General features: G+C 46.2%; 1 protein-coding gene across 1 annotated transcript in view; it reads right to left on the reverse strand.

The window, feature by feature from the left end:
- Window positions 1–12,668, reverse strand: part of LOC141103884 (vitamin D3 hydroxylase-associated protein-like) — a 49,099-nt gene that overhangs the window by 24,673 nt on the left and 11,758 nt on the right. The window contains exons 4-6 of the mRNA XM_073593944.1: window positions 8,173–8,306; window positions 7,865–8,071; window positions 7,742–7,782 (exon numbers count right to left, since the gene is read on the reverse strand). Of these exons, the coding sequence (XP_073450045.1) occupies window positions 7,742–7,782; window positions 7,865–8,071; window positions 8,173–8,306 (382 nt within the window). The remainder of the gene's footprint in view (window positions 1–7,741; window positions 7,783–7,864; window positions 8,072–8,172; window positions 8,307–12,668) is intronic.

The following is a 12,668-nucleotide window of genomic DNA, read 5'->3' on the forward strand; positions in this document are numbered from 1 at the left end:
TCATCTTGCTAAGGGCGCGATGGTGGCACTTACTGACTGCTATTGGATAGCACCTGGATTTAGTGCATTTGCAGCCAGGTTTTGTGCTTCATGTCTCACTTGTGCTCTGTACAATGCAGGGAGGCCTGTTCATGTTCCCCAAAGGCATTCTCCAAAGCCAGATTTCCCTTTCCAAAGAATTCAAATAGACTACATTCAAATGCCCAGAATAGGCACCTATGAGTTTGCTTTAGTGTGTGTTGACATGTTTTCAGGTTGGCCCGAGAGCTGGCCAGTAGCCAAAGCAAATGCAAAAACAACAGCAAAGAAAATTTTGAATGAAATAGTTTGTAGATATGGAGTTCCTGAAACTATTGAGAGTGACAGAGGAACCCATTTTACTGGGGAAGTAATGAAAGAGGTAATGGAAGCACTTCACATACAGCAAGCTTTCCATACACCTTATCATCCACAAAGTAGTGGTAAAGTTGAGAGACTTAATGGAATTTTGAAAAACAGATGTGCAAAAATTAAAGCAGATACAGGAAAAGGATGGGTGGAAGCTTTGCCATTAGCCCTATATTCTGTAAGAACTACCCCTAAACAACCACATGGGCTGTCCCCCTATGAGATTTTATTTGGAGGGCCACCCAAAACAGGGCTATATTTTCCCCAACAGTTGCAGGCTTCTCACTCTAATCTGTTAGAATATGTTCAGATTTTGCAAAGAACATTGAATAAAATACATGAAGGTGTTTATAAATCTATCCCCGACCCAGATTCTGTTTCAGGTATTCACAGAATCCAACCAGGTGACTGGGTGGTGGTCAAGCGACACGTCAGAAAGCCACTAGAACCAAAATTTGACGGACCACATTTGGTGCTTTTGACAACCGGTTCTGCTGTCAAGTTGGAAGGAAAACCCACCTGGATTCACGCCAGTCACTGCAAGAAAATCCTGAAGTGATGATATCCTTTGAAAAAAAGATGATAATGTTTCTTTTCTTTTTGTTGTTTGTGAGAACTGAGACATGGAAAAATAACCCTTTCATCCAAATGTTAAAATTGTATGCAACCCATAGCAACGCTAGTAACTGCTGGGTGTGTTCTCACTTACATCCCCAAACAGGAACAATACCCATGATAGCAATGCCTCTCAATTTCACTGATCTAAACAGGACCAGAATAAATGGCTCATACATAGTCTCCACAGCCAATGAGCACAGATCAGTAACTTTGATGGTTTCGAAACAGATAAACACTCCACAGATTTGTTTAAACATCACATGCCCGTTTAACACTAAATGTACACGGTTGGGCAATTCAGATTGCAGCGGAGCAAAAATTACAGTTTATGGAGGAGACTATGGTCAATATTATTATATCCCAGATCCAGAACTAAATAGAACCCTTTATAGTACAAATTGCTTACAGTTTCCAATATGTGAAAATATCGGTTTCCTGAGATTCCATGTTATTGCTTCCAGTTTTTTAGGAGCAGGCATACCGTCCATACGTAGAGGGTTATATTATATATGTGGAAATAAAGCTTACGCTTGGCTTCCTACTAATGTCACAGGTACATGTTATATTGGGAAGTTAGTACCTGCTTTGGCTGTTCGCAAAGATACAGTGCGACCAGATCAAAGTCCAGAATACCCTTTAGTGTTCAAAAGAGAGCTGTTCACTGAAGGTGACATGACATGGTCATGGTTCCCTTCCTGGACAGGATGGGGAATTGAAGCAATGAAAAGACTAAATAATTACACTAGAATTGTAGATGAGATTATTAACCTTACTACCACTGATATAGGTTTATTAAATGAAGAAATGGCTCAGCTTAAAAAAAGTAGTATTAGAGCACAGATTAACGCTAAATTATCTCACTGCAGCTCAAGGTGGGATGTGTAAGATATTTCACACTGACTGTTGTATATACATTTCTGATAATGAGGACATTATTAAAGGGCATCTTGCTAAGATAAGAGAACTACAGAATAAGGCCAGAGATATTGCTAAAGATGGATGGAACCCCTTTCAGGGTTTAGGAGGTTTTGGTGATTTTTTATATGGCATAGCAACATGGTTACAGAAACTAGGAGCTTACATTGTGATGTTTCTATTTCTCATGTTTGTTATTTACTTCCTCATCAGGCTATGCCTCTGTGTGACTACCCGCTGTACCAACAAATGTACCACCAGCCCTGATGAACCCATTATTGTGAGAAAGCTAGGAGAGAGCTGAACAGGACGCCGTCTCTCTGCGCCAATGTAACAGGAGTTACCAGCAATCGGCTGAACGTAACGCGGAGAAGAATGGTGTCAAATAAACAAAAGGGGGGAAATGACATGGACATTCATTGTACTGTTCATTTAAGCACAAGAGAATCCATTTTGTTCTCACTGTTGAAATGTGTTCTGTAACCTTCACCTAACACACAGACACTTCTCCTACTAAACGCTCTCTACTCCCCCCTCCCTTTTCAAGGTTTAACTTTTGCAATTGTTCTATTCGCTAGTTTTTAATAATATATTTCTATTTGTTAGCTTTTAATAACATATTGCTATTTGTTACTTTTTAATAACATCTCACACCACCCCTTTCTTATCTATGTATAAAATAACATGTAATAATAAATTTTTCACTGAACGGACATTTTAAACACAGTGATTGAGTCCTGTGAATCTGTTCCTGCAGCTGCAGTATTAACTTTGTTTTAGAGTCCCAATCAGAAATCAGTCATATCAACACACACTCCAAATACACCCCAGATGTGCCCTCATCACACACCCCAAATACACCCCAAATATGCCCCAAACACACACTCCAAATACACCCCAAATGTGCCCTCATCACACACCCCAAATGTGCCCTAAACACACACTCCAAATACACCCCAAATGTGCCCTAATCACACATCCCAAATACACTTCAAATGTGCTCTAATCACACACCCCAAATACAGCCCAAATGTGCTCTAAACACACACTACAAATACACCCCAAATGTGCCCTCATCACACACCCCAAATACACCCCAAATGTGCCCTAAACACACACTCCAAATACACCCCAGATGATCCCCCAAACACACATTTCAAATACACCCCAAATGTGCCCTCATCACACACCCCAAATGTGCCCTAAACACACACTCCAAATACACCCCAAATGTACCCTAATCACACACTCCAAATGTAAGTTAAAAAGCTGACCTAAAATCACACAAGACAACCAATCCTTCCACCAGAGCTCATCCAAAGCAGCCAACATGAGTCTCGCCTCTTACACCCCATTTGGTTCACTCAAACAGTCATCTACCACATTCAGCATAGAACAACTTCCAGCAGCTTTAAGCTGCACTACTATACATGTAGCCAATATAGGATATATGAGAGTCACATTCAACCACTGCTGAGAAGTTCCAATTACTACTACTGCTTTCCAGGATGAACTTCAGAGCTGACATTTCAGTAATCCACTTTAGCTGAATAGTCCAGCAATCTAAAATAGACATGGCTGGTTTCAGGTTATTATAAAAATATCGTAAAGGATCAGAGTCACACTGATCCACCAGAGGATGGGGGTCCTCTGATGGACCTCTTCGATGGACCTCAATCCATCACTTCCAGGACTCCTTGTTCTTCTTTACACTGAAAATAGTTTTTAATGACATTTGCTGTATGTTTCAGGTGGTTGTTCTGCTGCAGAATAAATTTGGGGCCAATCACACACCTCCCTGATGGTATGGAATGATTGAGAAGTATCTGCCTGGATTTCTTAGCTTTGAGGGCACCATTGATTGGGCAATGTTGAGGAGCATAGACACAGTGGTCAGGTAACGTTGAGGAGCATAGACGCAGTGGTTGGGTAATGTTGAAGAGCTTAAACACAGCGGTCAGGTAACGTTGAGGAGAGTAGATGCAGTGGTCGGCCAGCATATGAAAGACACATCATGCTTCCTTCCCATCTACATCAGAAGATATCTAGCAATACCATCAGCACAGAACTGGCGGAAACCAGTGGGACCCAGGCAGTGGTGTATTTAGGTTTTGTGCTGCCCTAGGCCTGACTGAGCTTGCGCACCCCCTAATTTAAATATGCCCCACCCCTTCCTGTCAAGGCCACACCCCTTTCTTTTAAAGATCCGCCCTGTCATCTTCATTGGAGGAGGACAGAGGGACGCCGCGGGAAGAGGACAGAGAGGAATGCGGCATCTTTTCATTTGGGGGGTAAGGGGATATGTGCTAGTTGCTTTGGGAGGGGAGGATCAGACCCCCTCACTAGCACATATCCTCTCCCCTCCCAAAGCACCCAGCACATATCCCCTTACCCCCCCTCCCCTCATCCATGTGTGCATCTGTTATCTGCCCCCCTTCCCGGTTACTGTGTCCCCCTCCACTGTAAACTATACACAGACCTCAGACCGGCAGCGCGGCTCTTGCACTGAAGTCGTGTCCCTCCTCTGTGGCTCCTTCTCCTCCTGGCTGTGTACACTAGAACATTGGAGCCGAGAAGGAGGAGGAGCCGAGGAGTGTGTGTGGCTGACAGTGGGGAGAGAGGTGGCGGCTGCTACGGAAAGCCGATCGCCGCTTGTGGGACCCCAGGTGGCAGATGTCCTGGGTGCCCACGCTAGCGCACTCTGGCTGCCAGTTACCGAAGCTCAGTGCCAGAACTTGTTGTGGGCTCCGGGACAGTGGCGTCACTAGGTTTGGTGTCACCTGGAGCTGTAAAAATTGTGTCCCCCCCCCTTAATTTTTGGACTGGAGGCCCAGCGTTGGAGCTCATTGTGGCGGTCAACAAGGCCTAGAGGATATCAGGTTAGGCACTTCCTAATGGCTCAGTCCCTGGGAACAGTAATGGATAATGGCCAACAGGCTCTCTTATCAGACCCAATGAAACCGCAACAGTGATCCCTCCAGCTGGACGTTCGCTCACTCTGGGTTGCCCAGGCGGACTCTGGTCAGTAGTGTAGCAGGTCTGTACCCTGGCAGTGGCTTTCTCTTTCTCCCCCTCTGGTGGTGCGTGCACAGCGTGGCTCTCTCTTTGGTGGTGCGGGAACAGTGTGGCTGGCTCTCTGGTGGTGCAGGTACAGCGTGGCTCTCTGGTGGTGCGGGTACAGCGTGGCTCTCTGGTGGTGCGGGTACAGCGTGGCTCTCTGGTGGTGCAGGTACAGCGTGGCTCTCTGGTGGTGCGGGTACAGCGTGGCCCTCTGGTGGTGCGGGTACAACGTGGCCCTCTGGTGGTGCGGGTACAGCGTGGCTCTCTGGTGGTGCGGGTACAACGTGGCTCTCTGGTGGTGCGGGTACAGCGTGGCTCTCTGGTGGTGCGGGTACAGCGTGGCTCTCTGGTGGTGCGGGTACAGCGTGGCTCTCTGGTGGTGCGGGTACAGCGTGGCTCTCTGGTGGTGCAGGTACAACGTGGCTCTCTGGTGGTGCGGGTACAGCGTGGCTCTCTGGTGGTGCGGGTACAGCGTGGCTCTCTGGTGGTGCGGGTACAGCGTGGCTCTCTGGTGGTGCGGGTACAGCGTGGCTTTCTGGTGGTGCGGGTACAGCGTGGCTCTTTTTCTCCTCTAACACCCCCTCAGCAGAGTGCATGCATGCTGGGGGCTGTAGCATGTCTGTGGACACACAGGGCCGCCATTCTTCAGGGACTATTTTCCCATGATGCCCCCAGAGTCTTCTGATTGGCCCTCTGCTGTGGCCAATCATGGGGAGGAAAACAGTGGTCAGGAAGCTGGGCGGCACGGCGAAACCAATTAGAGCCGCTCTCTCTCTCTTCTCCCTTCAGCTGACAGAAAGGGGAGGGGGGGCGAGCGGGGGAGATACACAGACAGCCCCCTGCATCTCTCCTCTCCCTGTCACAGCGCTGCTGATCCATTTGCCAGAGAACTCCCCCGCTCGCCCCACCTCCCTTTTCTGTCAGCTGAAGGGAGAAGAGAGAGAGAGAGGCTCTAATTGGTTTTGCCGTGCCGCCGCCCAGCTTCCTGCCCGCTGTTTTCCTCCCCATGATTGGCCACAGCAGAGGGCCAATCAGAGACAGATTTACAGCTTTACGGAGGGGCGGCTTGACAGTTCTTACTTTAACTACTTTCTAGCCCCCTCCGCACCCGCACTGCTAAGCTGTACTCCCCAGATGGTGGCCCTGCTGTGTGGGAAGAGGGCGCCGCTGTCATTTTGGGGGGGGGGGCGGCTTTTTGCCGCCCCCCCCCCGCACAGTGCCGCCCTAGGCCTGGGCCTTGTTGGCCTAGGCCAAGACACAGCACTGGACCCAGGTACCCCCATCTACTATCCGGAGAAGTCTGGAGGACACTAGTGGGACCCAGGAACCCCCATCTACTATCCGGAGAAGTCTGGAGGACACCAGTGGGACCCAGGTACCCTCATCTACTGTCTGGAGAAGTCTAGAGGAAACCAGGGGGACCCAGGTATATCCATCTACTGCCCGGAAAAGTCTGGAGGAAACCAGTGGGACCCAGGTACCCCCATCTACTGTGTGGAGAAGTCTGGAGGAAACCAGTGGGACACAGCTACACCCAAATACTGTTCGGAGAAGTCTGGAGGAAACCAGTGGGACCCAGGTACACCCATCTACTGTCGGGAGAAGTCTGGAGGAAACCAGTGGGACCCAGGTACAGCCAGCTACTGTACAGAGAAGTCTGGGGGAAGCCAGTGGGACCCAGGTACCCCCACCTACTGTCCAGAGAAGTCCGGAGAAACCAGTGGGACCTAGGTAACCCCATCTACTGTCCAGGGAAGTCTGGAGGAAGCCAGTGGGACCCAGGTACACCCATCTACTTTACAGGAAAGTCTGGCCAGAGATGGTCTTCATGGAAGATTTGTTTCCAAAAAGCCTCAAACGTGGAAGCAAGACTAAGCCACTCAACTATGCAGGAAAACATAGGAACTGGGTGGCATAAAAATGGCAGCAGATGCTCTGGACTTATGAGTCACAATGTGAAATATTTGGCTGTAGCATGAGGCAGTATGTTGGGGGAAGGGCTGAAGAGCATGGTGGAGGTTCCTTACAAGTTTGAGGGCTGCATTTCTGCTAAGGGAGTTGTAAATTTGTTCAGGATCAATGGTGTCCTCAATGCTGAGAAATCCAGACAGATACTTCCCCATCACGCCATGCCATCAGGGAGGTGTGTGATTGGACCCAAATTTATTCTACAGCAGGACAACCCCCCTAAACATCCAACCAATGTTATTAAGAACTATCTTCAGTGTAAAGAAGAAAAAGGAGTCCTAGAAGTGATGGTTTGGCTTCCACAGAGCCCTGAACTCACCATCATGGAGTCTGTCTGGGATGTAGGATTGGAGGCAGCCAACATCCACAGAAGATCTGTGCTTAGTTCTACAAGATGTACATAGAACAACCTACCTGCTGAGTTCCTTCAATAACTGTGTGCATGTCTACCTAGAAGAAGGCAAAGGGGCAGTCACCCCAAATATTGATTGGATTTGGAGTTCTCTTCTTTTACTTTCCATTTTCTTCATTGATAAATATAAAATATTAACACTTTTATGTCTGGAAGACTTATTTACAGCACCACACCTGCCTAGGACGTTTGCACAGTACTGTAGCTTCACTGACACACACTGAGGTTTGGGAAGGAGCAGAGTCATGTGACATGAGGCTGCAGACACGCCACACACATACACAAGCAGTCCTGGACCATTCAGATTGCAGTAGTTTCATTGTATTATGGAAATCTTTAGCAGTTCACAGACTGGTTGCATTTCACTTGAGGCAGACCTACCTGTTGTCATTCCATCCACACATGGGCGGACACCACTAATACTAGAAAAGAAGGTGGGGTTTAGATTCCATTCCATGTTCCAATAGGGCGATATGATTAATGACATTATTATCATTGGCTCACCTGAGTCTGGCTGGTGACGGCTTAAACCCGACAATTCCACAGAAGCTGGATGGCAAACGGATGCTGCCACCAATATCTGTTCCAATTCCTAGGATGGAGCCCCCACCTCCAATAAGGGCCCCCTCCCCTCCTGTGGAGCCTGCACAGGCTTTGGCTTTGTTGTGGGGGTTCCGGGTCAACCCATAGATGGGGTTACTGGTTTCAATGCTGGCAAACAATGAAAAAGATAAATTATTTGTAAACCAATGGATGGTGAGATGTGATTGGTGTCTATGGGTTCCTGAGCTCTGCCATTGGCTGGTCCTCACCAGATCAGGGTCTGCGGCACGTTGGTCTTGGCAAACACAACGGCTCCTTGTTTCTTCAAGACTTTAACCATGACGCTGTCCTCCTCCTCCAGAACATCCAGATACTGAGCCAGGCCACATGTGGAGGGGTGACCCTGAAAGTCCCGCAGAGAAATGTTAGGACCCCCGATCCCAGGTGAAAATCCCACAGTGGACTCATAGGACCCCCCGATCCCAGGTGAAAATCCCACAGTGGACTCATAGGACCCCCGATCCCAGGTGAAAATACCACAGTGGACTCATAGGACCCCCGATCCCAGGTGAAAATACCACAGTGGACTCATAGGACCCCCCGATCCCAGGTGAAAATCCCACAGTGGACTCATAGGACCCCCGATCCCAGGTGAAAATACCACAGTGGACTCATAGGACCCCCGATCCCAGGTGAAAATACCACAGTGGACTCATAGGACCCCCCGATCCCAGGTGAAAATCCCACAGTGGACTCATAGGACCCCCGATCCCAGGTGAAAATACCACAGTGGACTCAGGATCCCCAATCCCAGATACAACTTAAATCTTCTTCAGCCTATAAAGCAGTAAATGTATAAATACCGAAAACATAACCCCGCAATAGACTACATCTGATACTAGAGGAAGGGAAAGAGGAAAAAAGAAAACAATTCCTTTTTTGTAACACAAAATGAATCCCCAACCCCCCCTATATATATATATATATATATATATATATATATATATATATATATATATATATATATATATATATATATATATATTGCGGCATTGGGACCCTGTGCTACCTGGAATATTGCTGGTTTACACCAGACTTTGGAGAGAAAGGCATGCTGATTGCACACCTGTGTGCTGGGCTATTTAGTTGTGACCTGGCTGAGGCTCAGGGCCCCACCCGACAGACAGGAAGTCTGTGCATGGGAGTCAGGTGGACTCCCATTCCTTTGCAGGAGTCAAAGGCTGCATGGGTGCAGCCAGAGAATGCATGTCTGCAGGAGGCAGATGTACTTTGTGACAGAGCAGCAAGGCGCTGATCAGGAGTAATCTAGGAGAGAGCTCAACTCAAGGAAACTCTTTTGTTCTAATGAGCAGACCTAAGGCCTAGGCTACAGGCCTTAAGCAGCCGTGTGGCAATAACGTAAGCCAGGAAGCTGTAAAACAGAGTGTCACCGGAGGTACAGTGTGGGTACCAAACAGGGACACAGTTACAGGGTCAGGAGGACTGAGGTCAACGCCTGAACAGCAGTGCTGACCAGAGAGCCAGGTGGCTCAGTATTTTCCATTTATTTCATTATTGCTTTGAGGAAGAAACCCCTGCGTGGGAATCCTGGATGGACTGTTTTTCTTTTACTTCAATAAACATGGGCCAAAAAAGCCCTTAAACTGCATATCTGGCGTAGACTCAGCTCACTGGTAAGCTCTACACTGAAGTTAAACAACCCCCAAACCTCACAATATATATATATATATATATATATATATATATATATATATACATACATACATACATACATACATACATACACATATATAATTTTTTTTTTTCCTTATACAATTAAAGACAGTCATAAACTGGCATTCAAAACAGCGATACTATTATTGTCTAATTGTCTAAACAATATGACTTTCACACCAGCCAGTAATAGTATACAGTACTATACTACAGTATCTCACAAAAGTAAGTACACCCCTCAGTCACATTTGTGTAAATCTTTTCTTCTATCTTTTCATGTGACAACATTGAAGAAATGACACTTGTCTACAATGTAAAGTAGTGAGTGTACAGCTTGTATAACAGTGTAAATTTGCTGTCCCCTCAAAATAACTCAACACTATTAATGTATAAACTGCTGGCAACAAAAGTCAGTACACCCCTAAGTGAAAATGTCCAAATTGGGCCCAAAATATCAATATTTTGTGTGGCCACCATTATTTTCCAGCACTGCCTTAACCCTCTTGGGCATGGAGGTCACCAGAGCTTCACAGGTTGTCACTGGAGTCCTCTTCCCCTCCTCCATGACGACATCACGGAGCAGGTGGATGTTAGAGACCTTGTGCTCCTCAACCCTACGTTTGAGGATGTCCCACAGATGGTCAATGGGGTTTAGGTCTGGAGACATAATGTTAATTCTAAATAGGTGGTGCTGCGCTAATCCCAAGTGAATATTATTATTATTATTCAGGATTTATATAGCGCCAACAGTTTACGCAGCGCTTTACAATATAAAAGGGAGACAATACAGTTATAATACAATACAATAGGATTAAGAGGGCCCTGCTCAGAAGAGCTTACAATCTAATAGGGTGAAGCAGGTGGTACAAAAGGTTGTAACTGTGGGGAATGAGCTGATGGAAGTTGTAGGAGATTAGTTGGAGACGTGATAGGCTTTCCTGAAGAGATGAGTTTTCAGGGATTGCCTGAAGGTAGCAAGAGTAGGGGATAGCCGGATAGATGGAGGTAGCGAGTTTCAGAGGATGGGAGAGGCTCTGGAGAAATCCTGGAGACGAGCATGGGAGGAGGAGATGAGAGAGCTTGAAAGCAGGAGGTCTTGAGAAGAGCGGAGAGGTCGATTTGGGTGATATTTGGAGACAAGATTAGTGATGTAGCTCGGGGCAGAGTTGTGAATGGCTTTGTATGTTGTAGTTAGAATTTTGAATTTAGTTCGCTGGGTGATTGGGAGCCAGTGTAGGGATTGGAGGAGAGGGTTGGCAGACACTGAATGGAGACCAGTGTAGGGATTGGAGAAGAGGGTTGGTGGACACTGAATGGAGACCAGTGTAGGGATTGGAGGAGAGGGATGGCAGACACTGAATGGAGACCAGTGTAGGGATTGGAGGAGAGGGTTGGCAGACACTGAATGGAGACCAGTGTAGGGATTGGAGGAGAGGGTTGGCAGACACTGAGCGGTTGGTAAGGTGGATAAGTCTGGCAGCAGCATTCATGATAGACTGAAGAGGGGAGGAGCCTATGGAGAGGTGGCCAATGAGAAGGGAGTTGCAATAGTCAAGGCGAGAGATAACGAGGGAGTGAATGAGGAGTTTGGTGGTTTCATTTGTTAAAAAAGGGCGAATTTTAGAGATGTTATGGAGGTGAATTCTACAAACTTTTGACAGCGATTGGATTTGAGGCTAAAATGACAAGTCAGAGTCTAGGATTACACCGAGTACCTGGCGTGAGGGGAGGGACTGATGGTTGCATTGTTGATTTTGATGGAAAAGTCATGGAGGGGGGCGGGGGAGAATATTAATAGCTCAGTTTTAGAGAGATTTAGTTGAAGGAAGTGGTGTGACATCCATGCTGATATGTCAGTTAGTAATGTGAGAGGAGACTGAAGGAGTGAGGTGAGGAGTAGACAGATAGATTTGGGTGTCATCAGCGTATAAGTGGTATTGGAAGCCGTGGGCAGTTATTAAGTGACCGAGGGAGGAGGTGTAGATAGAGAAGAGAAGGGGTCCAAGAACCGAGCCTTGGGGGACCCCCACTGAAAGGGGCAATGGAGAGGAGCAGACAGCGTTGTAGGTGACACTGAAGGAGCGCTGTGATAAATAGGCAGAGAACCAGAATAGAGCAGAATCTCGGAGGACAAGGGAATGTAGTTTATTGAGAAGGAGCGGGTGGTCAACAGTATCAAAGGCCGCAGAGAGGTCAAGTAGTAGGAGTATGGAGTACTGGCTGTTGGTTTTATGCTACTTAATATGCTACAAGCCCTGAGGTATATAGATGAGTAAAATCAATTCGCTAAAAATACATCTAATAACACCATAATAGATCCAATAATGAGAGTAAATAGCAATGGCCCAAATAAGATTTAAAAAAAAAAAATTATATTATCATAAATGTGAAATGTGTACATACCACTATAAAATAAAACATATCACCGTAACACTTTAGCTCACTGACAGTAATAAATAAATAATGATGATAAGTAGCAATGGCCAAAAAGAAATTAAAAAATAGTATCATAAATGTGAAATGTGTACATACAACTATAAGATAAGCATATCACCATAACACTGTGGCTCACTGACAGTAAGTGAAAATAAAACACTCTTTATAAGGTGCAGATAAAAGTAAAAGCCTGTGATTAGCAATATGTGCAGACGTAGCTCATAAAGTGACAATGTGCAGTATTGTATCGGAATGGGTACACCATAGATCCCAAACAAATAAAGCAACATGCATCACATAAGTGACACTATGCAAAAAAATATGATCAGACAAAGTAATAAAAAAATATAATAAAAAATAATCTAGAATCACATACAAAAGTACTCAAAAAATAGTCCTTCTATTAATTCAAAGAACGTGACAGCAACGTCCTAGCATGCGATCGTTGCAATAGGGTGCTCAAAGTGGATCAACACAAGTGCATCTTCGTGTATACACACACAGGTGGGTAATGGCCCCTTACCTTGAGGTAATAGGGCAACAGCATATGACAAATAAGCCTTTAATGGTGTCCACCTAGGGGCTTCAGCGCATC

This window comes from Aquarana catesbeiana, linkage group LG07, assembly GCF_042186555.1.
Source record: "Aquarana catesbeiana isolate 2022-GZ linkage group LG07, ASM4218655v1, whole genome shotgun sequence".
NCBI classification, from domain to species: domain Eukaryota; kingdom Metazoa; phylum Chordata; class Amphibia; order Anura; family Ranidae; genus Aquarana; species Aquarana catesbeiana.